General features: G+C 44.9%; 1 protein-coding gene across 1 annotated transcript; it reads right to left on the bottom strand.

The window, feature by feature from the left end:
• Window positions 1–411: 411 nt before the first annotated feature.
• Window positions 412–27453, bottom strand: ash1l (ash1 (absent, small, or homeotic)-like). The gene is made up of 27 exons (XM_080484642.1): window positions 27080–27453; window positions 26178–26294; window positions 22645–23459; window positions 17012–21437; window positions 13926–14589; window positions 13626–13799; window positions 13409–13503; window positions 13018–13091; window positions 12836–12881; window positions 12549–12657; window positions 12183–12389; window positions 11914–12060; window positions 9884–9992; window positions 9619–9768; window positions 8812–8879; window positions 8369–8535; window positions 7693–7845; window positions 7511–7565; window positions 6976–7108; window positions 5510–5782; window positions 5144–5230; window positions 4936–5026; window positions 4004–4142; window positions 3713–3885; window positions 3391–3557; window positions 2316–2772; window positions 412–1431 (listed from the first exon to the last, which is right to left on the bottom strand). The coding sequence occupies exons 3-27, from the start codon at window positions 23245–23247 to the stop codon at window positions 1340–1342; spliced, it is 8859 nt and encodes a 2952-aa protein (XP_080340768.1). The 5' UTR covers window positions 23248–23459; window positions 26178–26294; window positions 27080–27453; the 3' UTR covers window positions 412–1339.

Genomic DNA, 27453 nt, shown 5'->3' with positions numbered 1-27453 from the left:
AAAGGTATATTTTTTTTTTCATGAAATCTGGCAGAGTGCAGACACACGATAAGTGCGTATGCGCGCACACACGCTCGCACGCAAGGCGGTCGGAGAGCACGGCTGTGTAAGGCGTTACAGTTGAAGCCGGTGCACCCCCTCCCCCCCCTCCCCTCACACCCAACCCCACCCCTCCCCGCCTGATTTAGTTAAGCTGGTGAATCATGTTACTTCCAAAAACGAGGGGCGAAGCTGACTTGCCTCACGAGAAAATAAAAATATTAACAAGACACTTTTTTTCCTGAACTGACAAAAAAGCGCACACGTAACCTTCCTCCGGCTCCCTATGCTTTAAACACCAACACACCACAAGTGTGTGTTTGTGTTCATGTTCAGTTTTTTTTTTTTTTTTTTTTCGTTTTGTGTGTTTTTAACTCTAAAAACAAACACACCACAGGCCGCCTCTGCTTTCTAGATGAGTTACTACAGTATAAGAGGAAAAAAGATAATAGACTTTTTAACGCGCTTTTTGTTTTTTGTTTTTTTTTCCGACTGCATCATCCAATACTGTGTTAGTGTGTTTTCATTATAGATACATTACACAGAGCTTCACAATATCCATGGTACCAAAAGTGCAGTTCACCTCCCTCACACTCTCTCTCTCTCTCTCTCTCTCTCTCGCTCTCTCTCTCTCTCTAAGAGCAGCATCTGAGCACGGCGCTCATCCTGTTGTCTTCTGTGCCATTTTCTCCTCTCGTCTTGCTCCTGGCGCAGATCCTCTCTCATCACTCACATTGTTTCATTGCAGCTAGGTCCCACTAGGGGGAACAATTTGTCAGCTTTCACATCCCCGCTGACTGAAATGAAATGCCCTCCCTCCTTCCCTCCGCCCCTCCTCTCGTCTCTAACCCCATTCAGTACCACTTGTTTCATTTCTCTTGCTCGCTAGTGGAATTCATCTACCCATGTTTGTAATGTTCGATGCCTTTAAGTGCATGGGTGATTTCTCCTATGGTTGTTTTGTTTAGTTAAAAAAAAAAGAAGAAAAAAAAAAAAAAAGAGGTTTTGCATGATACTTAAATAAGCAAGAAGTCTGGATCAGCTCTCTCTGTTTGATCCTTAAGAACGCTGCAAAAGCTGAAACAGCCATGAAGTCAGCGCTTCCAAACCCCCTCCGCCCTCTCAGATGTGAGATCTACAGTCTTGGAAGAGGTAAACTGGAAGAGGCCTCCAGGGAAACATTGTGGTCCTTAATAGTTGGATAACCAACAATGCTCATTTCCCTTTTCGCTGTCTCTCCATTTTCTGCCCCTCGCTCGCGGTGGTGAAAGGCAGTGTGCTTGACAGGCACGTACAAACGTTATTTTCTGCCGACAAAATCGCCGAACCCGAGCGTCCGCCGCCGCAGCCGCCGCCCAGCGCCCTCCTCGAGGAGATAAGTGACATCTATGGCTGCAGAGAGAACGGGAGGGACAGAGAGGGATTTAGGAGCGTGCACTCAAACAGGGAACAGCAGAAGTGTGTCTCTTTTTTTATTTATGTGTTCAGCCTCAAAGCGCTTAAAATACGACAGCGCCAACAATCTCCTTTCTAACAGTAAATCTCAAAACACGTCTTTGTGGTCTGTCCAGCAGATTTGATTTTAAAGGATAAAGGAAGACCAGGTCATTAATCACAGCCTCCAAAGCGGCTTTCATTGACTAAGTGCGATAAGAGGTTAAAATTGATGGATTTTATGTTGGACAATATAAATACGGAAATATCTATTGAATCTGTGTTCATTCTTTAGAATAAATGAACCAGAACTGCAAATTAAGACAAAAAAAAAAATCAAATTTAAGCAGGACTCGTGGTCTAAGTGAAGTCTATGAGACAAAACTGCAATGTGTTAATGTTGTGTGTCTGGTCACTTTTCTTAAACAAAAAGTTGAGCATTCAATTTGAGAGTCGTATAAAAAAAACAAAAACAAAAACCCCCAACTTTTGTTTGCCACAAATTTACTCGATGCCGTTTTATCTGCGTCTCACAACCAGTGGAGCGTTTATGATATGACGGAATGTTGAAGTGAAATCCGAAATTTAAAATGTACCAAAAAGCAATAACTTTAATATAATTTTTGAAGAGAACATTAGATTATTTTATTAAGGATACCAACATTGCGACCGGGGCAGCGATCAGTGACGCGGCAGTGAACGCTCACTACGAAATTCTAGCAAAGTAGCATTAGCAACATTAATCTGGCGACATATTGTGCATGTGAGTGTTGAGATGGCGCGTTACAGCGACCCTGGATGATCTGTTGACCTACCCCCCTGCTTTGTTCCCGGTCCCTCACCATTCTTGCTGGGAGTTCTGTGCAGCAGATCCAGGAGGATCTTGTTCAGTCGTTCCCTCTGGGCCTCCCTCCTGCCCAGAGGCGGGTGGTGCAGCGGCGAGGAGGCCGAGGATGATGGGAGTTCAAGCATCTCTCCTATCCTCTCGGTCGGACCCTCCTCCAGCTCTTTGCGCTCTTCCGCCACTTGTCCTTCCTCCTCCTCGTCCTCGTCTTCCTCCTCCTCTCCCTCTCTTTCTCCCTCTGTCCGCCGCGGTTTGGCTGAAAGGAGTTCCGAGTCGTCTGGCGCCATCTCCATGTCATCCTCGGCTCCTCTTCCTTCCTCCAGCTCTGGCGGGAACTCTTCACCCCGGTCGCAGGACGAGCCGTCGTCGTCGCAGCCTCCGGCGTCTTTGGGTCGTTCACTTTTCCAGGCTGATCGGCCGCCGTTCCTCTTGTAATTGTCCGGAACATAATGAGGCTGTAAAATGGCAAAATGAGTCTCTGCTTGAATAGGTTCCACACGCGCTTTTGGTTTTTGTTAACACCAGTAAATGTGCAATACATTGGAAGAACTCAGTTGAAGAACAAAGGAAAGTTTTGGCATGCCCCCCTAAACTCAATGTGGTGAAATATATCAATCCTGCTCACCGTGGAAATAACAATTGAGTGAATTAAAAAAACAAAACATTCAACTAAAAATTAAGTTCTGAGTAGGAAATTGCTTTGCCTGAAGCTTCGCTATTATCTCTGTGTGCTCGCATGAGAAACACATTTTTTATTAGGCTCATTTTGCCAAACTAAAAATAAAAAAATAAAATAAAATCAAAAATCACATGCAAGCAGCAGCGTTCCAATTAAAAATCAGGAATTTGGCTGTGGTTTCCTGCAGATAACGATAATAATGTTTTTCTCATTTGCTTCTAATTTACCAAGTCTGCACCTGAGATTGTGCAGCAGCCGTTCTGAGCACAGTGAGCGAGATATGGTGCACAGCCAACGTACGGCCCCGGGCTGTAATATTACCCACACTCTTAAAATAACTCCCCAGTGTTTATAAATCAGTAACAGATCCCGCCGCTGCAGCCGCCCCGCTCACCGAGAAGTCTCTTTTGGGGGCGAGTCGCTTGGGGAAGTGGTTGAATGCATATGGCTTGGTGCACACTGGGTAGCGGTTGCGGTGGATCTTGTAGAACAGGTGAGCCGACTTGTCCAGGCGGTAGTCGCAGATGTAAACGTCCTGCTCTTTCACACCTTTCGGCCGCCCTGTTGGACAAACACATGTCGTCAGAGGAATATAAAATGGAAAGGAAGCATGCAAATATTAGCTGTTGTTAAATAGTGACTGAAACTTCAAATCAGAGTTTATGTTTTGTGATTCAAAGCAGCATGTTTAGTAGGACTGCTGTGTGTTTTCGTACCCTTGCAGTAAGTGTAGAGATCGAGGACGCAGCAGGTTCCCACTACTGCCTCCAGGGGGATGATCTCATAGAGCGGCATGCGGAACAACTCGTTCTGGTAGAAACGCCGTGATGGAGAGTGATGCGTCTCATGAGGACGGAAGTAGTGATGACCAAAGGCGAACCGCTCACCCCTTCAGTGATCACAGGAAAAGTTGCCCGTTTAAAACACGATCACAGCTACAGGTACACTTCTAAACTCGAGAGTAACTTTAGTGCCAGTGGAGACTGGGTACTGACTGTTGTACTTACTTTTCGTTCTTCCAAAGTTTTTCAATTCGGAAGATGTCGAGCTTGTCTCGGTTGACGTGAGACAACAGACGGTAAGACTGTCTGACAGGCTGACCCTCGGGTGTGCGTCTGCTGTCTCTCATCAGATACACACAGTCACCTGTAACACAACACACACTGACAGCTTACTTGTCTGCATTGATATACATCAGTAGAAAGTGACGGCTTCAATGGCAGGTACTGTGGAGCATCTAACATCTCACATTTCATACAAGTTTGCAGGTAAAAATTATGACGATTTTTCGCCTGAGTATTTTCCCATATCTGGTAGAAAGTTCTGAGCCAGTTAAAACACCTCACTGCTCCTGATAACCTCTGATTTGTGGTGTTGCCAAGCTGCACCTTCATCACAAACAGCCATTGTGTGATTTCATATAATACTCTGTACACGACATCCAAAGCAAAGGCAAAAACATTTGAGGCTCTTAAAGCCAAATATGCCACGAGGAGGAGCAGTGATTTCAGGAGAAGGGCTGAAGAAGCCGCACGTTTCAAGTTCCAGTTCCAGTAAAATGTTTAGTCAAACCTTCTCATTTAATGACTCGTGGGGAATGACCCAGGTCCTCATGACAGACAGTTTTATCTTCTTGTTTGATGATTTTTTATCACAACACTTGGAGATAGTGATATGTATCTTCTGGATTGACAGATCAGCATGTCAAGGTAATGATCGATGGGCTTTTTTATTTACTCAGTTGACTTGGTCTGACCACATTGTGTATTAAAACATAGCTAAAATAACCATATTGACATTCACTGGGTACCAGCCCCATTTCTGCAGACCAAAACTGGTAGTCTCACATGTTAAGAAGACAAGGAAATCCACAAATGAACTGTTGACAAGGATTCACCAAATATTTAAAAAACATTTCCGAGTGTTCTAAATACTATACCTTGGTGTAACAGCAGGTCGTCTCTGAGGAGGCAGATGTAGTAGATGGATCCAGCCTGAGCGTAGCTGGGCTGAGGCAACATGGGAACTTCCTGTAACGACAACAGCATATTGAAGCAAGATCAGCAGAAGGTGGCAACAATTATAGGCTACTAAGAGACAATAACAAACTGGGGAATAACAGCCATTCTTTGATAGGAGGGACTCACCCTGTCCACAGGCCGAGGGTCACACTGCTCACATAGATAGTGCTCCACCTCGGTCTCCAGCCGCATACAGTCAAAGTGCTGCCACACCTGACAAAACAAAACACAAATGCTGAGTCACGTGAATGTGGAAAAAAAAAAAATGAAACTCAGAACAAACTTTCTGAACTTAAACTTCATCATAGATGCTTGTGTCCTTGTTTTCTTTGTCTAAAAATAACAGATAATAAACACAAAGCACTGCCTGCAGTCTCCCAGGAAATCTCCTTGACAAAGTACTCTTCAGATTGGCCTCCAGAGAACTGCACTCAGTGAAACAGGTGTAACCTGTGAGCCGTTTCTTCCTGTGGCACTCCGTTTTATTCTCACCATGCATTTGTCGCACTGGATCATCACGCCTTCGTCCTCGTACATTCCGCAGATGCAACGGATGACGTCGTCGTCCTTGTCGTGAGACCCCGCCCCTCCTCCTCCGTGGTGGTGACCGTGGTCGCGCTCCAGCGAGTCGGAGCTGTCGGCTTCACTGGCGGTCTCGCCGACAATCTCGTCGATCTGGACTGCGGCTTCGTGACGAGCGCTGTAGTAGGCTTTCCTCAGTCGACACACGTCCCTGCCCACCGATGACTTCCTGCCATAATATTTCTGGAGGGAAAAGACGAAGCAAATGGACCTGTGTTATCTTTTTGCTGAGAGTGAGATTTTTAAGTGACATAACTGTAAAGAATGTGAGTGCGATTGTGTGTTATGAGGACAAGACCCCACAACCAGTGGGTTTGTGACTTATAGAAAATCAAACATAGCACAAGAGTACACATTTGACCCCAGAGATACACACTCATCATTCAGTGACTCACTCGAGGCTTCAAGTTAATCTGCCTGAAGGTCTCGGGGCGATATCCTGTAGGCCAAAGGTCATTCAATCCAATCCAATTTATTTATAAAGCACTATTAAAAACAACTCAGTTGACCAAAGTGCTGCTCACCCAGAACAACACATGCTCACCCAGAACAACACATTCAAAACCATCTTTCCAGTAGCCAAGCCTCCCTAAGCAAGGCCACACCACCACAGCCCCTGATGTTAAAATAATCCACAATCCTGTCAAGCTTTTGTTCCCTCTGTCCAACAAAAAAGACCTCCAAGTGAAAAGGGTGTCACTAATTTCCACGTCCACTTCAAACTTCTCTGAGTGGAAGAGTAAGCTACCCTTAGAGCGCTCAAGTGGCTCTTGTTAAAATGCTACGCTACACAGAAGTAAATCAGATGGGCCTGCGATGTGAGTGGAGAGGATCCGCACTCATCAAGTAGCACCCAAACTGAGTGAGAGGAACAACGTGTTGGTAATACACAGTAACAGCTTAAATAATCGTTTTGATTAGGTTTCTTTATGCTGAGAGCTTTAAAGAATCTGGGATCACCCTCAAGCGACTCAAGTGCTTCTGTCAGTGCTGGATTAGCAGCTGCAGCAGCGCTCATGTTATCATCATATTTGACTTAGGCGTGACTTGAATAAACCAACAGATTCATGATATTCATTACCAAACACCAGTCTGACTTATTTGTGTGACAGGTGCTACTACAGTAAACACATCAACTCTAAGTAGTTGAGTCTTTGCAGTCAGTTACACTTACATGCAAAAAAAAATGCCAATGTAAGGAGGAAGGTGTGTCTACATTTTCCACTCCTTGATTCCATAGTTTCTATCAAATGACCAGTAAAGTTTGTAACTATTCACTTTTGAAATAGTCTGTACTTCCACCAGCAACAAGTAGCACTGAGCTGCCAAATAACAAGTGTGCATTCATGGTAGCAGTCAATGTGACACCTGCCTACCTCAGCGTTGCGAAACACTTTGAGCATGTCCGTGTCAAATGCTTCAACAGTCTTATAATGGCCGGTGAGGATTTGCTTCTCGATGGTGCTCAGGTCCAGAGGATCAGATACTTTCTCGTAATACTGGCTGTTCCTGATGGCACACAAAGACAAGGGGATTACTTCTTACATGAAAAAAACAAAAACAAAAAACAAACCCTAAAATAAACAGCACTTCCAGAATATATTACATGCATTTAGGCAAAATAAATATCACATCCAAGAGTCGTGGGTGCCAAATCACTGATTATGACAGCTTTTGTATCACTCAGCTGAGGAAGAGCATTCAGTTGTTATTGTTTTGACATCAACTGATTACCATCAATTCTGGACAAGAATCAACACAGACTGTTATGGCTCAAATGTGTGACGAGAGATAAAACTGTTACAGTGTGTGGGTGCTGCACACTGATGGAAAAGATAAAGTACAACTGCTGTCTGGGAAACACTCAAATATTATGAATGAGCAAGTCGACATGTGGGTTTGCATTCTTACCTCTTCCTGGACGGGAGGTTCAAAAGTGGAGCGGCGAGCGTCTGGCCAGCTGAGTCTGCGGTCAAACAAAAGGAAATTAGAACTGAGGGAATAGTCCGTATTAGCAGAAAATATCAAGTACAATATGTCGTTCACTGTTCTGTTCTTAGCTGCGCACCCACATTACACGGAAACACACTGACCCTTATAGCTGGTGATCATGTCACAGATCTCCTTGAAGATATGTGCCAGGCGAGCAGTGCGCGTGACCTCCGTGTTTTCCTCCGCGGCAGCGAGTCTCCGCGTGCGCACCGACCGCGACGTCTGCAGAGCTGAGAACTGCGTCAGGAAGACATCTGGAAGATGAGACGCCTGCATTAATGTCTACGCACGTTTTCAGTTACAAAACTCAATAGTCAAATCACTTACACCCCAAAAATTAAACCAAATTTATTTTCAGTGGTTCCAACAAATACATATTGAGGTTTAAAGCAGATTTTATAATCAGGTGATTTAAGTAGCTTTGATAATGTAGTAGTTTGTGCCAGAAGGTGGTCTGACTATGCTCACAAACTGCTGATCTTACTGGTATTTTCACATACAATCATCTTCAGTGTTCACAGAAAAACATTCAAGATTCAGAAATATCACATAAGCTGTTTATTGTAGATGTGTTGGTGATAACAACATGAAGAGGAAAAGGATCAGATTTGTTCAAGATGCAAAACTAACTAAAACTACCGCTCATCCAAAAAGGTGTACAGAAGACCGTCTCTGAATGGTCTACACGTCAAACCACAAAAATGTGATCTGCCCATCGCGGTTCACCTAATATGCCTGATGAGTGTCTCCCGTTTTGCCTCCGGCGTGCACACTCACCTGACTTGATGTTGCCGTCGTCACGAATAACTCCTCCCCAGCGCGTGTACAAGGAGAGGCTGCCGGGGTCCCGCTCTCTCTCGCCTTCCCTCTTCAGCAGCTCCTGTTTCTCCCTCATCTTCTCCCAGTTCCTCAGGAGAAACACTCTGTGCCTCAGCACAAAGTTTCTGGTGATTGAAGGAGAGACGACAGGAGCGTGAAGACAATGTGTCAGTGTGCCAACGTCAACTCACATCTAATGTTTGATGAGTGTCTCACGATGGATTGTTTTACATACTGCTACTATACCAGCATATAATGTAACAACAGAAAAAAAAAAGCAAAAGCAATTAAATTAAAATCATTTCAATTCAGGATTTCAGTAAAATTACTTGTGTAAATAAATCTTGACAATCTGTAACAGATTCATTACCATTCTTCCTCAGTCGTGTGATTGTGTTTACCTCTCTCTGTTGGACATGGGCTTCATGAGATGAGGGTAAAACTTGTTGCTGTCACTTGATTCTTCCTCCTGAATTAAAGAAAGTAGCATTAATTGTCAAATTCAGTTTTCAATAAAATGCATTCTGAAGATTTAAACTTGACGACTGGAAAAGTCCTACATGCAAGACATTAGTTTGTATATTTTACCTTTTAGGTCAAAAGATTTGAGCCTAATCCAAAATCCTATCCTTGAAGGTATTCTCAGTTACTCTTTTAGAAACCTTGTGGCCCACTAAGAGTACCTTTGAGACAAAGAAGCATTGTGTCCTACATAGAAACTGCACCTGGCATTTAAGAAGACAAAACCAGACGTGGACACACATCTTCCACCATTCAGGCAACAATTTAGACGGTTAAAAGGTTGAGGCAGTTAAAGGTTCACTATAGTCACTAATCACTACAAGGTGAAGCTGCTAAAACAAGCAGGTAAAGACTACTTTATTGAAGTTTACGTTAAATTTACCTCTCAGACATGCCCCCCCCCCCACTTGAAACTGTAAACCAGGGGTGCCCAAACTCGGTCCTGGAGGGCCGGAGTCCTGCATCTTTTAGCTCTCTCCCCGTTGCAACACACCTGATTGCAATGAGGGGCTCGTTATTGAGCTTCTTCACAACCTTGGTGATGACATCACCATTAGATTCAGGTAAGCTGAAACAGGGAGAGAGCTAAAACATGCAGGACACCGGCCCTCCAGGACTGAACTTGGGCACCCCTGCTGTAAACTATGAACGAGACAAAATCTCTTCTATGTGGACTAAACACTCACCCGCTTTTTCAGCTGGTGTTTGGACTTCCTCTTCTCCTTTAGTCGACCCAGCCTCCGAGTGCCTCCTGTCTTCGGGGGCAAGCCATTTATACGCTGGCTCTTCCCTCCGATGATGCCCCGGCAGGTCTCTGAACCACACTTGCACACTTGCTGCAGGGTCACGGAGAAAAGATTTGTGGGGCGGAGGGGGCAGAAGTAAACAGTAGGATGTTAGTGAGATACTTTGATAGAAATGAGGCAGTATGCGTCTCAGTTAACAATCTACCTGCTCCTCCGTATTGAAAGAATGGAAGTTGTAGTCGTAGGTGAGCTCAGTGCCACTGGTGATGTCCTTGAGAGCAAAGAGACCGATCCTGTAGACCCCGTTCACCGACCTGCACAACAAATGTAAAAAAAAAATAAACAAATAAAATAATCCCCGTGAATATTGCACTCCAAAGTCAAAGAAACCAAATGATTTAGAAAGACTTTTTCGAAAGACTTGGAAAGAAAAGCAGTTCACTGATAACAAAAAAAGAAAATCGAAATGTCCAACATTTTAACTATGATCTACAAAGAGGACAGCTTTTTCAATAGTTTAGATTGTCAGTTTCAGATGGTTGTCTAATCAGAGCCCCTCTTCTTTACGTCAGGTTTTACGTCATGAATTCATGCGTGTTTAGATTATTGTTGTTAAGACAATAGCATTAAATGTCTCCTAACGCGCAGCAAAAACTGAAAAAGGACTGGTGTGGCCAAAGCTCAACATGTCCTTTCCCCCCCTGCTCTCCAAATGAAACAGCGCCAGCTTTTCACCATTCTTCTAAGAATAAAGCTCACTATTCTGTTTGCCAGCCACTTGATAATTTATTCGTTCTATAGGGGTAAAAAGCTAGTTCAGCACATTGTCTTCAGGCACTACAGCTGTATCTAAGAGCCGGCTGCATGTAATCTCTCTTCTGTGACAAGATGAATGACTCGTCGGGCTTTGTGCTGAAAATCCTCCATCCTCGTGGAGTCTTTTATTTCAGCCCAGCCACTCTACATTACAAGCACACACATACGCCGCAGACCAGTGCCCTAGATTACAAGCTGCTCTGTGCTGAAGGGCAGAGGGTACAGAATGGTACTAAACTCGTGCAGGTCATTTCTTCTTTAATACTGAACCGCCGTAGACTTCCAAACACCGGCGACACATCTTGTAGAGTCATGGCAAAAACTTAAGTTGCACAAAAAATGGCTTCAGCTTGGAGAGACGGGAACAGGGAGCTCCACTCAGCCAGGTCTCCAATTGCTGTGGATTTAGTCTTGCTGTGAGAACAAACCCTCAGGAAACAAGTGAATTGTTTTGGCAGGGTGCAAAGGACTTTAAGCCATTAAGGTCTCTGAAAGCTGGCAGAGAAGGAGTGGGGTGATCTCATCAGATTACCACCACACGACCACATTAATAAGGCTGGAGTTTCAAGGTAGGGCCTTCTCATTTACAGTGAAGCGCACCTGCTGCACGTGCCCCTTCTATGGCCAGCGTGTAGGTTACACAAGCCAAGGCAACAAATATAGTCTAAACTACACTGTGACTTCCTATAAAAGACTGAATTGTGGAGCTTAATAAAAAACAGCATCTTGAAGAGGCTTTAAAAATATAGATAGAACTTCTTAAATTTTGAGGGTATTTAATTCACAGTTCCAAGCAGTAAGGAGTCTAAACTATTATTGCTGTTGTAAGACTTTATGTGGCCAAGTTTAATCTCTACACTCAGCATCTCCCTTTGTATTCTCTCTATTTATTTTGCTATTCACAGAAAGAATATAAAAACCACAGTTCACCCAAATCATCCGACACAAAGAGATACCAATTACGCTAAGCTATTTAGATAATATCCTGATCTATTTTCCAGTTTGTTAACCTTAAGCGACTGAAGCTTTTAACAAAGAAAATACTGAATTATCACACTGGAATGGTTCCCAATTAGCTTTTCTGACACGTCCACAAAATTACTTGTTTAATACGATGCTGTAACATCCTCTGTGACAAATGCAACCAGGCATGTCAAACTGTCACAATATAGAGAAAAGTAACAACTTAGACTTATAAGTTTTCCATGATGAGAGCAAACACAGCACGCCATTACGGCTATCAAAGCCAATAAACTTATGATATGTGAGGCCTGACTCAATCAGCCATCAGAACCAACTTGTGGCAACTGCTCAAGCTTAATCCTCAAAAGGTTTAGCCTAATCTGGCTTCTGGTGAAAGCCCAATCCTGCCACAAGAGCATTAGTATGGAAGTGGTATGAAGCTGCCATGACACCCACCATTTCTGCATCTCACAGTTGGGGTCGCAGCTGTGGTTTATGAAGCGCGCCTCATTGCCCATCCGATAGCTGTCAATCACCATGCCGCTATCAAGGTTTAGGCAGTACTGGCCACTGTGGGCGAAGTACTGCTCCATCATACGGCTCCTAAAAACATGCAGAGGGACGTTATTGGAAGGCTTTCACTCAAATTCTAATTAAAACTTGAGACAAACAAAATGGGAGAAAAACAAGACATCTGTGCAGAGTGACAGTGTTGACTGTCTCACCTGAACTCCTGCTCACTAACCACCTCTCCCAGGTACTCAATGATAAACTGGCCAGAGCGGAGAGTCTCCTTGGTGCGGATGCCCCAACCCTTTCCTTCAGCGCGGAACCGCTCCAGACACTGGACCCACTCGTGTCTCTGGATATGCTGGTTGTCACAATGCTCACCACATGGGCATGTGCTCGGGGAGCACTCGGCAAAGCTCATCCTGTGGTCAAAAACAATGAGAAATGAGGTCGAGGCTTCTTTTATACTGACACCATGTTTGAAATCCGCTAAACAAACAACTTTACAATGGTATTCTTAGAGAAATACAGAAGTAAATCAAAGAGTTTGCAAAACTATGCTTTCTTTGGAGGCTTCTTACCTATTCAGGCAGTCATCCAAGCAGCCCTTTTCAGCAGAGCTCTCAGGAAGTCTGCAGTTGCATGTAGTTGTTTCGTAGCCAGAGAGAGGTTTTACATCCACATACACGTCTGTAATACAAACAAGTCATTAGCATTTGGCATTTAAAGGTCTTACCACATTCATAAAATGTGATTTGCAGTAGGGATCTTCACTGTTTTGCAAACAATGATTAAAGCTTATGAAGTAGTCAGACAAATACTACACTTTGACTGGATTATTAAAAAACAAACAAAGTGAGATACTCACTTGATCTGATCTTTTTATAAAGGGGGACATCAGGCCTCTTGTAAAGCTTGAAAAGCAGAAAAGTACATACAGATAAGTACTCATACGACTATTATCGAGCTTCTAACTATTCAAACGATACATTGGTCTGTCATCGGAGCATATAAAACACCCAAAAAACACTGCTCGTAAAGACTGATCACCTGATCGTGTTTCCACAACCACAAGATGTCATAAGGCAACTGGAAATCAATGCGCTTCTGCCTCAGGTACTTCCCTAGAAAAGAAATGTCAGGAAATTAGGAGAGCTTATCAAACTGAAACTTAAGATGATTTCCTCAAGGAAGGATGTAGGTTTCATTATATTACAAGGGTATACAACAATGATCATGCTCCCAGACAAAGGACTAACAAATAGTTTTTCAACTGCTTTATGTGCTTTCTGATAAAAGTAAAACAGCTAATTTAAATTCATCTAAATATAATAAGAAAATGGAAAAGGGCCAAAGATTATTACATGATCTACAATAATGCATTGGATACTGAAATATAACTCACAAAGAAATCTGAGATGTAACCCAGTTTAAGACTCACCAACATGGATTGGAGCAGGAAACAATCCATAGTCATGTTCCCCAGGTATGTACTCTAGCTTCTCTTTCTTTAGCTGCAGGAGCTGAGTCCGAGGGCTGTGGAGGAGGAAGAGAAAGAAATGTGAAGGCGACTCACTCGCAGTGCAAAAAAAAGAAAATTAAATAAAGGTGTATTGCAATCGGAAATAAACATCAGCTGGGATTTCTCCGCGACTCACTCCTCAGTCTTGTACACATCAGAGTAAAGCCCCGCTTTCTGGAACTTCTTCTTTGGGGGCCGGGCAGGTCTTTTCTCCCGCTGGGTGGGAATGGGGATAGGTGGAGCTTGCTCCTCAGGGACAGCGCTTGGGCGCTCCGGGGAGCTGGGGCCATCTGGCTTGCTTTCCATTGATCTAAAAATAGAAGCATGACTTTTCATCTAGTAAAAGGACTTAATAAATATTTCTGTACATGCCAGAACTCAATTCTGTACCAGAGCAGAAAGTTTCTGTTATGGATGTTCATTTGCAGTTGCTTACCCATGAAAGTGCTGGAGCTCATCTTGATTGAGCCAGAGTCTTCCTGTCACAGTTTTTGGCCGTGCCATCAGGTTGCCCAGGGTTTCCTCTCTGTCCGGCAGTTGTTCTTCAACCTCCTGTACCTCTCTGTCCTCTTCCTCCTCTTCCTCATTACCATCTCTTTCCCAGTGCTTCCTCTTCTGACCTTTTTTACTCTGACCCTGGACTACTGACTCAATAGCATCAATCACAGTGTCGCTCTCCCAGCCTTTTCCCCCAGCTTGCCGTTCTCCCCCTCTGTCTCTGTGCCGAGCCTGATTCAATTCAGCCACAGGGGGTGGAGACGGTGGCGGGGAAGGTAACGGGTGTTTCCTGGGACGTCCGGGGCCCCTCTTCTTTACTACGTTGTTTCCCGTACGGGCCTGTCGCTGCAGCTTCTTGGCCCGGAGGATTTTGTTGACGTGGTGCAGGCTGTGTTTGGATGGCTGTGCCCGATGAGAGTGGTGGGGCAAGGAGGCATCCAGGCTACAGTCCTGAGAGGGAGAGAGGCAGGAAGAGGAGGAAGCTAACCCGTGGGAGTGAAAGAGTGAGGACTGGTGATGGTGTTGATGCCGGTGGTGCAGTGATCCTTCTGGCTCCTCGGAGGGAGAGAGAGCAATTCCTCGTGTGTGAATACCTGATGATCCTGAAAAGGGAAACCGCAAATTATTTTGGATACTAACGCTACAAATCATGGACATGATTGTCCCTGATGAATGGCTTTTGGACTCAGATGTCAGCCCTCAGGAAACTGTATGACACAATATTATGTATATTAGTCACCTCTGCTTGTCCTTAGTATTCCTATACAGTTATCATCAATTCTCTTTATTTCTCAAATAACTCATATATTTCAACAAAGGCCCTTTGATGGACAGAAGAACTGACCAGGCCTCAAATATAGTAGACAGATTGTAATATTAACCATTCTGTCTACTCTCATGTGCTTTAGCAGGAAAACGTCCTTAAATTCTGTTACCTTCAGTGATGCCTAATGTTAAAAATGCATCTTTGATCCATTAATTCTTGAGTGTTTTCATCAGTCTTGAAAGAACATTGACCATCTAGTATTCTACTTGTAATATCAGAGTTTATTCTTCATTTGTTCGTTACTTAAATTACTTTGTTCAACTGACTGAGAATTATTTTTCCTAAATAGAACCTCCTGTTCTTTTTTTCCCACATATATTTTTTTTTACCATTCTCAAATAGGTTTGTCATTTTTATGATAGTAGATTTGAATAGTAATGACACAAAGAGAAAACGACACGGTCAAACCAGCACACTGTAACACTTCGTCAATGTGTAAAGTTCTCACACAGATGAAATTATGCTAAACTGTTACAGAGTGACTCATTAAAACACATGGTGCAATTTATGCATTAAACATCAGTTCGAACATTACGCCTGTGCTATACTTCTTATAATAGCGGTTTAACACGGCCATTATGTGCAAAGACATTTGTCCAGGATGTGTGACATTAAGGACCCATCACATGATATTCAGATGTCAAAGGGTGAGACAAAATCAAAGAGGAGTAACCCCCCCCAATTTACAATAATTAATTTAAACTCTGCTCCATTCCCATTCAACTGTTTGACAGTTTATTTTGTAAATGTTATAAAATGTTCACACTTGGATACAAATCGACCTATTCACACCTGCTTATTTTATACCAGTTTTATCCTTGACCTCACAGAAACACTTTTTCCTCCACATCACTCTCTGCAAAAACCTCTCTACTAGTGTGCATTTATTTACCTCTGTGACTACTTGCTTGTTTTGCATGTGTGCGACCACTCCCCACCCTTGGCCTCCCCTGCCTTTGCAGTGCCGTCTGTGACCGCTGACTGACCCCACGTCCTGTGCTCTAATCCAGGATTAGCCTGGCTTGGTTTGAACTGCACCATGCTGCCCCAACCGGGACCGTTCAGCTTGTCATCTTACTCACAGTCATGCATACAAACATGAGGTCATACTCACAAACACTGGCCCAGCAATTGCTCAAACACAGACATGAGCGCCCCATTCGTTGAGACGTTCAAACTCAAACCGATGAAGCCGAATCACTGCGGAGGTGCTGTGTTTTGCATCAGCAACGTGAATTCAGCCCAGGTGCTGTGTGTACTGATGGCTAGGACGAGGCCTCGCTTTGTGGGCTTTTGAGGGAAAAGTCTACTAAATATAGCACACTAACATAATACTCCACCCCTTGTGTAAGATGAACTCTCGTAGAAGTGCTGTATCAACTGCAGCCAACTGTGGCCATACTCCTCACTCACGGAGGAGCACAGTTAAATAATTACACATGCGTTTTTTTTTTGCCAAGCCCATAACCACTAGTAAGAGCTACCAAATGTCAGACAGTGTATTCACAGGGGTTGTCAAAGAGTTTTTGAAGGGGGGGACTTCTTTTTTCTTTTTAACTACAATAAGTGGCTGTTTTCATTTCATGCTCTATTTTTTCAGATGGTAAACGGCTGAGGACACAGAGATAGAACTGATCATAATTGCATACAACTGAGGCATAGATGGCTCTAGTAGTAACCTCGACACAAGCGGTCAGTAAATATTGAAGGATTTTCAGGAGACACACATACTTCAATGTGTGGATACCAAGCAACGATTGAGAGCCTACTTTATGCTCCACGTGGCAATGTCTGAAAGGGTTATTGGCCAAAAACACGACCCAGGAATCAGTGCAGGATTTAATTGATTGAAATTAGGCACTTTAACCACAGCCATGCGAAGCCATAAAGCTCATCAGACAATCACCAATAAAAATGCACACACAGTACTTACAATGCAATGGCATTAGACTATTTTTGGAAAATGAATTTGGTGCACAATTAACTCTGGTAACTCTCAACAATGTCACATTTGATTAAGGTCAAACACATTGGTGAACAGCCCATCAAAGTCACAAGCACAGTGAATAGTTGTGTGAAGAATGAACTATCCAATCTATTATTGTAAATAGCTCTGACCTACTATTCTTACTGTATAGTATATGAAAATATTCATTCAGATATGTTTTACAGTATTATTTAACCAAACTATGACTTACCCAATTCTCTCCTTTCTGCTGAGGTTGAGCGGTCTTTCCTCATCGGCCGGTCCAAGTGGGAAAAGCTGGAGCTCTCTGTAACTACCTCAGTCTTTTTACTCCTGCCTCCCTTCAGTGAAGTGCGAGTGAGAGCGGAGGCAAATAGATTTGTAAGGTTTGGAGAATCATGAGCTCCTACATCCTCTGTGGGGGTGAGGGGCTCCTCATCGTCACTGTCTGAGCAGCCTGCTGGATCTTCTGCACGTCCATCTGAGAACGAAACCTGGCCAGATGCCAAGTGACTCCGTGAAAGCTTAGAGTAGTCTGCATCAGAGCTGCCCATCCTAAACCAAGACTCGACTGGGTGATGGCTTTTTGAGTTGCTACCCAGAGCAAGCCTGGAAGGTCCCAAACAGGACATGGAGCTCTCTTTGCGCTTGTACCTTTCTGCTGAGGAAGATGAGGAAGAAGAAGGGGAGTTGGCAGTGTTTGTAGCAGCTTGTTTGCTGGCACTGGAGCTGGGAGTATCTCGTCCAAAGCGACATCGCTGTAAAGACTCCACCATTCCCATACCCCCAACTCGCTCCCCTTTACCCGGTGCTCCACTATCTGAAATCCCTGCACTAGCTCGGCTCCCTGATCCACTTCTTGGTGGTTCCTCCCTGTCCTCCTCTGCACAGCGTTCTCTGTGTTTGTGTCTGTGTTTATGTTTGTGGTGCCAATTGAAGGAAAGCTCAGAAGACATGGGTGGGAAAAGAACAGGAGACCGTCCTCCTCCCAAAAACTCCTGTCGAAGCAGTTTATGTTTTTTTTTGTGAAATTTGGAGGGGTTCAGCAGGAGATGTGAAGGGTGATGATGGTGCATGTAAGATGTTGGGGGAGGAGGGGGGAAAGATGGTGAGTGGTGAGAGTGGTGGGATGGGGCTGCATGGGGTGACTGATGGTGTGGGTGGGGATACAAAGCGCTTGTTGGGGGGAAACCTCTGTAATAGCTCAACCCCAAGGGCCCCGACGAGTAAGGAACACTGTAGGAAGGGTGGTAGAAGCCTCCACTGGAGAGTGGAAATCCAAGCCCAGGTACAAAGGGAACCTCTGACATGGACTCCCTCAGTTTGGGAGGTCTTCCCCTTTTCTTCTTCATGTCTGGCTTTCGAACATAGTGCAAAGGATCACAAGAGTATGCAGGATGGGAGTAGAAGCTGCCAAAATTAACCCTGAAGATTGTAGGTAGGAGGTCTCTGTGAACATAGTGATGTGGAGGAGGGCCAGCGGTACCTCCTATCCCTCCAGCAACCCTGCTCCCCACCCCTGGCACTCTGCTTGAACCGGGCGCCATGCCTATTCCACTGCCGTGTCGGTGCCCTGTAGTACGATGAGCTATCCGTATATCACTTAATCTCACGACAATCTCATCCAGCTCTGCAAGAAAGTCTGGGTCAAGCCGCCGAGAGCGCAACTGCAAATATTTCTTCTTGCGTTTCCTCTTCTGTCTTTTAAGCTTGTCATAGCCAGGGCATCCATGACTACGACGTTTACATTTGTGCTTATGCTTCTCCTTGTGTCCTAATAAGGAGGAAGCAGGCGCTGCAGGGTGAGGTCTTCGGGGATCAGGAGATGACCTTGTCCCATGAGGTGATGGAGAGGGTGAGGGATGTTCCATAAGCACAGCGGAGTGTCGACGTCTGCCTCTGGAATTGAGGCCTATCCCTGGACCCATTGTTGAACCCATGACTCCTGGCATTAGTAGTCCACTGCCCATCCCAGGTGGCATCCCAATTCCACCCAAACTACCTGCCCCACCGGCTTTCTCACCACGATCAGAGGTGCTGTTATTGTCAGTTCCTATACCACTGTCACTGGGCACGGTCTCCTCACTGTGTGACTCACTGACTGGTGACGGAGTGGCTTCTTTTAGCTCACTGAGGGGGGCAGGGGAGGTGGGATGAAGTGGTCTAGGAGGGGAAAGCTTATGATAATGGTAGTGCTGCCTGTAATGATGGTGGTGGTGATGATATCCACGGCAAGATGACTTTTTCTGGGAAGCTGCAGTGGCCATAGATGACGTTGAACTGAGCACTGGGTTGCGAGGATTAGGGGCTGAGAAGGTTGGAGGTGGAAAAGAAAATGTATTGTGGCTGTGATGAGTGCTAGAATAGTGAGAGTGACCTGAAAAGTGCACTGAGCCTGGCTCCACAAAGCTGGCATCACTGATGGGACTGTGACCTCCACTCGACTGTGAAAGGGAGGGGGAAGGAAAGACCTCTGAAGAGGAGAGCTGGTGCTGTTGCTGGGACTGATGGTGATGAAGAGGGGATGTGGTGTTTGGTGACAGAAAGGATTCTTGTGGTGGTGTTGTAGCTGTGACATGTGAGGCAGCTTTTGGTTTACGGCCTCTCCTCTTACCCATGTATATTGTGCCCTTTTTACTGACATTGATTTGTGGCCCTAACTTCCCCCCAAAAGAAGCAGCCAGGGAGGACAATGATTGTGTTGCAGATTGAACACAGCCAACTACCCCACTATTGGTGGTTTTAGGGGGGTCTTCTGTCCTTGGACCTAACAGGAATTGACTAAGAATACGTTTTCGTTTCACACTTTTCATTTTGTTGATCTTGCCAATTATAGTTTTCATTATAAGCTGCCCATTTCCTTTGCTGCGGAACCTTTTGTCTCCCATGTCTCCTGGTTCTGGAGCCAATGTTGGAGGCTGACCCTCTTGGGGTAATGTAGGTGGAAGGCGCTTGGGACGTCCACGTTTTCTCGGCATTGGTTTAGGAGGGTTCAGGTCTACCTCTGGGTGAAGAACAGGTGGGTCCTGTTCTTCTTTGGATTTCAACATGGATGAAAACACCTTGGAGGGGGCCAGCTTCATAGGGAGGTTCCCCCGGGTTGGAGCATCAAGTGTTGGCATTTTGGACTTTGGCCTTCCCCTTTTTTTCGGTTGGGATGGGAACAAGTGTGACATCGGACTTTGTAGCACAGGATTTGGTTTGATTTTATTTGGGTTGGGTGGCCTGCCTACAGGTCTTTTAACTGGGGGCGGTAGAATTTCCAGGCCAGATGATAAAGGCATGAGGGATTTGCTCTCACTGAAGAGACTGTCATTTCCTATTCTATGACTCTGAACTTTGTTCATCATACGGGACCAGCGAGGTTTCCTTCCCCTGCGTTTTTTAAGGGGTTTGCTGTCCTGTTCTGCAGGAGAGTCTATTGATGAATCTGGAGAATCGTCTCTCAGAAGTGTTTGTGAGCCATCGTCATCATCATCATCATCATCTGGATCCGGTGGAGAAGGTGCCCTTTGTCTGACAGACTCAGGGGAGCTGCTAGCTCGACATGGTCGAATGATGTCCTGGTTGGGACTCCGCTTACTTGGACTAGAGCTTTTACCCCTTTCAACTCGCAGTGATTGATTATTTATCCCCTTCTCTTTCCCCTCTGGCTTTCCTAGGCCTGTTATAAGGGGGCACTTGGTTAAATCTCTAGGGCTGTCCCCGTCCTGCTCCCTCTCACTTACACTGCTTTCCTCTGCAAGGGTAGGGGACTCCCGTGCATGATGTCCTTGTGAGGGAACCGGGGAGCCCAGGTGACTCACTGCGCTGACTGTCCACTGCTCGTTTGAGGTGGAGGAAGAGGATGAAGTAGGACAAGATGGGGTACTCATATGGGGTAGGCAATGAGCGGGACGCGACTGTGATTTTGAAATGCTACTGTTGCTGTTGTCATTGTTGCTGTCCTTTGACATAGCTGACAAGCGGCTATTGCCAAAGGTGAATGCTGGGCTGCTGCTTCGACTACTGCTGTTACTGCTGCTGCTGATGTTGTTGGTACCACTACTGCTACTAGCTTTTCCAGCCCCATCAAAGTCCTCCTTCCTCAATGGTGTCAGGGTGGAAAAATTTTCTGTTAACATATCTTTGTTCCTGGAACCATAGGGCCGACCGGGTGGTCTGGACACAGGAGGTGGTGGAGAAAGATGAACCATTCTTGAATATGTGTTCCTATTGGCCATGGCCCTGTCTCGTTGTTTAGCCGTAGGTGCCATAAAGCCTGAGCTTGGGAGAGGAGGAGTGGCATCATTTTTTGCAGGTTTGGGTGGCTTTGGAGTTTTTGATGGTGGGCAGGTAGCTATAAGTTGAGCTAATTTCTCAGTGACTGTGGGCGCACCCCAACTTTGAACACTCTTGTCTTTGTCTTTCTGACTTTCTGTGCTGTAGATGTATTGAGGAGGCTTAACACCCTCAAAAGTGGATTCCTTTGATGCAGGTAGTGGTGGAGAAGGTGAAGATGTCCGTGGGTTGGGTTGTGGAGTTGGGGTTTTCTTTCCAGTAGAATGGGTTTTGCTGTCGGAGGGAGGACGGTGAAGATTAAGGGGTCTCTCAGATGTTGTGGTAGCTGCTTTTGTGTCTGACTTTGAATCAGACTTGCAGTCTATCTTTGGTGGACCCTGGAAAAACAAAGAAAAACGTCTCAATTAATTACAACTTATACATATAAAATACATTTTCAACATTTAAACTTCAAAATTTCCTAATTTCATGTTTTGACTGAGGAATACTACATTTTAACAAAACTATACTCAGTAGATAGTCATTGCAATCGGAAAGGTTCACAATTCTTGTGACAAAAACATTAACACACACACGACCAAGTTTCACGATCAAAGCCACAAAGTTAACTGCACTTAATAGCTTAGAATTTTGAAGCACACAGACAGTCTTTACTCATAACATGTATTGAAGAATAAAAATTACTGTTCTCACTTTTGAAATCTGAAATCTTTCTGAAACTTTATCTAATTTGTTGAGAATTTGGTGAGTTCTTTTTTTTCCTCAATCAAATGTCAATACATTTTAAAGAATTACATTTCAAATGTCTTCAACGTAAATTGAAATTGTCTGCACATTTATGATGAAACCAAAAACTGTCTGATGAATACGAACACCATACATTATGATGCTAGAAACTTAATCAAAGTTTGCTTGACTTTGTTTTACATTTTTACATTTTCACCTCATTGATAATTTTTTTAGTCTAATGCTGTTTCATGGACAAGTCAGTGCGGGGAAGTTACATGCAACTCAATTACAATTATCAGGGTCAGATTGGGGACAGAGAGGCAGAGCTAGAGAGAGAGAGCTAGAGAGAGAGAGCTAGAGAGAGAGAGAGAGAGAGAGAGAGAGAGAGAGAGAGAGAGGGGTCATGCAGGGATGGGGGTGGAGAGGGCCAAGCCAGGCAGTGAAAGAGGATGGACAACGCAGAGGAAAAGAGATTGAAAGGGGCGGTGCGAGGTGAATAGAGGCGGTCAAACACAAAGAAAACTAAAGGACAATTTATGCACTTCTCTTTATTTGTGCAATAACATGGGGATTACTGGTATAGCTTTGCTGTCAACCACAGCCTCACTATTGACTGGGAGGAAGTAGGGTAAACACACACAAAGACACAGACACAGAAGCACAGAGGCACAGACGCACGCACACACACACACACACAGACGCGCACACACACAGACGCGCACACACACACACACACACAGACACTCAAATGGAAAATATCAATAACAAATATTTCATGACTGAATGGTCACTTTTTGTGAAATGTCAATTCATTCCTGCATCAGCTGACTTAAGATTATAGCTGTTCTTCCTTACCCTTTTGGCTGGAGCACTCCCATTCATTTGGGAGGGTGACAGGTTGGCAGAAGGTGAAGCAGAAGGAGGTGGTGTAGGAGCTTTAGTAGAAGGAGCCGATGAAGATGATGAAGCTGGTGGTTTGTTTACACAGGGACTCTTTTCCCTCTCTTTTTCCCTGCCTTGTGAAGGGTTCTGGGTCTGACTGCCCTGCCCATCGCCGGTTGTCCCAGCACGGTTCCCACGTGCACCGCCTCCTCCACGGTTTGTATGCCGCACAGTCGCTCTGAAGGCTGGTCGGCAAACATAGTTCTCCAAGATCTTTGGGGGCTTCTTCATGCGCTTTGCTTGGAGCCCAATTTTAAGTTTGACGTTGCCCTCAGACAGACTGCTTTCTTTGATGGAAAAATGAGACTGGTCGCCACCAGCAGCCCCTGGCCCTCCAGCACCTGCACCTCCTGCACCAGCAGAGATGGCCACAGCTCCCTCCTTCTCTCTGTCCCTCTTCTTGTCATCCTCCTCTTCTTTCTTTCCACCCCCTCCCTCCTTCTCTCGCTCCCCTGCGGCAGCACCAGAGAGAAGAGGAGGAGGAGTTGCGGTTCTCCCCTGACTTTTTTGATCCATCAGAACTTCCAGGTGTGTGCAATTTTTTTGGGAGTGGATGTTGTGGAAAGCAGGTAGAGTTTTTGTCTGGGGATGGGCTGGGGATGAAGGGAGGGGAAGGGAAGGGGGACGGGGGGGGAGGGGGGGACTAAAGGTGAAAGTGAAGCTCTCCTTGTTTTGAAGTGGCTTCTTTTCCTTCCTTGGCTGTCCAGCCCTCTTTCTCCGTCCTTCAACTGTGGGACAGAGGCAGGTATAGAGAGGAGAAAAAAGGAAAAGGAAAGCGAAGAGGAGAGGAGAAAAAAAATCCACATTAGTCGCTGAAGTAGAACATAAACCAAACAGAGACAGTTTTAAACAGTGCCCTACAACTGATAAGTATAAAATGTCCCACAATGAATGATGGTGGAAGGCAGATGGAGGGCAACAATTTTTATCATCTATTTGCTTGGAGAGTGTCCTTCGTCCTGTCTGGGTGACTTTTTATGTGCTTGTCCTCAGCGCCTCCAACAATCTGTGACCTATTTACACAGCGCAAGCTCCTCTACCTGAGAAATCTAACCTTAGGCACAGGGACTCCAAATTGTCCAGCTGCAATCTACAAAGCCCCCGTGGCCCAGAGTCAATAGTTAATCCCACAACACTGCCACATCCTTCCAAGTGTTACAGCGTAAGATACCGAATGAGCAATCCCTGAAGCACCCTCATTAACTGCAGCAAAAACGGTTGTCTATGACAGTGGCAAACTGCTCACACCCGACATCAGGACAGCAACGGAAGAGAGCAGCACGCTTCTTAATTGTGCTCCTTAGAGGACATCCCAATTCAATGAAGTTGTCTGCAGCTCCCCGTGGTCACTGAGTGATTTAATGCCGATTCGCCCCCAAGCAGGTGCTTTCTCTGGGTGAAGTCATTTGGAGGCAATTCAGAACTGTGACCTCAGCACATTGGGTCCTCTGGGACTAGGCAGAGGATCCGGCCGCCTTTCCCAGCAGCAACTGAGGGTGAGTGATAGAGCGTCAATGTGCCGGCGGTTTCTCTTCACCCTACATTAGTGAAAAGCACTAAAGGAGCTACTTAATGGAGCCTCTGGAAAGTCGTCACATTGGTAAAGCGACATAATGAGAGAGAAAAAGGAGTCGGCTCCACATGCTGTCTTGCACCATGTTTGTTTTGGATGATTGTGGAAAACAGTAGTAGAGATTGTTTTTTGTTGAACCACACAGTAAACACATTTTTAGAGTCTCAGCTGAAAGTCCCTCACGCCCTCCTTTCTGTTTACTTCAATTATTCACTCCACTTTGCCTCAAAACTTCAGACCCTCCCCACATACCAAACTCAAATCACACCTCCCTCTTTTCTTTAACACTCCATCAATCTCTGTGCTCCTGCCCCATTTTCTTTAAGCCCTTCCATCCTCTTCCTCCTCTATTTCGCAAACTTGGAGAGCACTGGCAACAGCACACAAACTAAAGTCACTGTGTTCCTACTTTAATCAAAAACACATTTCACCCATCACCCACCCCACCAGCGCTATTCCCCATGTCCTTCTTACACATGGTGACAAATGCTCCCCTCAATCTTTTATACCAAACGCTCGCTGTGATGTGAGGCGCTTCCGTTGCCTGACGGCAGCTGTTCCAGAAAATAAGTTGCTGGAGTAGCTAACTTTGTGAGAGGCTACTGACACAAGCGTTTGTACATCAAAACAATCAGCTCACCTAAACATTTACAGAACATTTCCCTCTTCTTGACAATGCAACAACATTCACAATCACTATTTTAAGCCATATTTTAGGACTATGCATTGCATTGATGTATTTTTGTATTCACTGTTCCACAAATTCCAAATATTTTCACGGTCAAACAGCAGAACAACCAAATGATCAAAGTCAGTCATAAATTATCATTGTTAGTACAACTACCAGAAGGTAAAGGGATACACCAATGGCGATGAATGTTGAAAAAATTTATATAATCAATAATGCATATTCAATAATCAATATCAGGCCAATGAGCTAAGGAACCGCAGAGCAAGGAGGAACGTAGTAAACAACTTCCCTCGCACCCTCCCATTTCTTTCCTCCCCTTACTCCCTCCCTCCTCACTTTTGCACACGTTGTTCATAACTGCTGATTTCCCTTTGGCCATAGCAATAGTATCCAACCCACCCACCCCCAACATCATTCACATGAGGGCTGGCGTCTGCCCCGAGAGCTCCCTGTCATTTCCAGGGCTTTTACTCCATTGGTATGAGGGCAGAGCTATGATCAGGGGGGAGAGGGAGGGGGCAGCCAAATTCCTTTACTACTTACTACCAGTGGTTTATATCGTCTAACAGAGGAAGGGCTGTGTAACTGTGGCAAATCATGACTTAACATGAAAGAAGCGGTTATACACCCGAAGACAACAACTTCCATCAAGGCAGCAACAGAGCGGAACAGATTGGCAGGTGTCAGTCTGGTCCGCACCCGTCACACATCCTCTGCTGCAGCTCAGGGAAGTTCACCAACAAGCTCCACATACAGTGCACAAAATGCACATGCACTATTTTATTTGAAAGTCATTGTGCATGTCATGCAAAAAAAAAAGAAAATTGCAGTTGACCAATTAAAGGTGTCTGCTTTCATTTTCATGAACAGTCAACACTGCCTCTCATGGGAATAACTTAAGAGTCTGCAGAGCTATCACGTTGATTTTCAGTGCAGTTAATCATATGCATTATTTACTCATCCCTGTACTAAATGTCTTGATCTAAAGGAAACCCAGCCCTGGTGGCATGCCCCTGCAGTTTGTCAAAGTACTCTTGGGATGAATGCACACCGTGAAGAGACCTGAATAATGAAACATGCTTAAAGACTATAGAAAACAGCTCTATAAAACGTGATTGACTAAACAGGATCCCTCACTCTCCACATACTATCAAAAACATCAAATCTCTTGCGTCCACTCACCTCTGAAATTGTCCAGAAACGGTGTTCACATCATTTGGCTCTGTGTTGTCTTGTCTTGTGCATCAACGTGGAGGCCTCATAATTATATTTTTTGTATGTGATATTATCTCCCAACTGCTGAAATAGCAAAACCAAAACATGATCAGATTCGTGCACCCATCATGTGCAGCCTGTCAAGATATGAATCTGAAAAACACATCACGTTTGTCCTGCCAAATAGGTTATAATAAGGACGGTACAACATTTCTCAAGCAAAAACAAAAATCAATGCACACAGCTGGGGCGCCTAGAAATGCTGTTAACCTTGGCAGCTCCATAATAACACAAAGTTGCAACGGTGGAGCGTGTAAAGCATAAAAAACCCCACAATACATATCCCACTAATAGTTAGAAGAGCAGCCGTCAAAGCGGTAAAGTAATAGAGCCAGCATAGTAGCTTGATGCTTATTATTACCCGTGCATTACGAAAGGTTTGCAGAATTGTATGAAAGATTTTTGTAACCAGATCGGAGCTAACATCCATCCAATAACAGACAAACCCCAGTGCTACATTCCGTATCAATGGCAGCTAACTAGCCATCTATCAAAGCAGCTTGTTTTCGGGGCGATTCGGGCTAATAAATACGCCCTATGTGGCTATAACGTGAAACGGCAAAACCCCCCGAAGCTTTCGTATAATCTGAGTAAAAGCGGCGAATGTGACACAATCCCGGGGAACAAGTGATGCACATAATGTTGCGTCTCCGTCACATTCTCGCAGGCACTCGTGTTACTACATTTCAGCTACGACGGCTAGCGCTGCACTTAGCCGAGGGAGCTAAGGCAAGAGGAGGGGAAATATATCACCACACGCTACTCCAAAAGGGGGGACACACAATTCAGAACGACTTGGGAAAACACACCCGAAAAATGCGGAGAGTTATAATCCAGCGGTGGGGAAATAACAGATGCAGGCGCCGCGTAGGTTATTTAAAAAAAAAAAAAAAAAAAAAAAAAAACACTAACTGTCAACAAAATGGCGGCTGCGTTGAATCAACAGAGACCCGAAATGGATCTCCTTCTATTTCTTCCTCCTCGGTGCGAAAATAAAAATCCGCTTCTCCTCGGGGGGCGACTGGTATCCGTAAATATCTCCCGAGATGCTGCGAAATCCGCTCCGACACGCCGTTAGCTGGGCCTGGATGTGTCAGCGCGGGCCTCCCTCGTTAATCGGGCCTCCATGTCTGCTCAGCCCGTATCGCTACTGTGTCAGTACAACACGGGCATTCTCGGTCCC

This window comes from Lipophrys pholis (genome assembly GCF_963383615.2).
Source record: "Lipophrys pholis genome assembly, chromosome: 17".
NCBI classification, from domain to species: domain Eukaryota; kingdom Metazoa; phylum Chordata; class Actinopteri; order Blenniiformes; family Blenniidae; genus Lipophrys; species Lipophrys pholis.
Note: the sequence above shows the minus strand (reverse complement) of the source record. Positions and strands in the feature narration are given on the sequence as shown.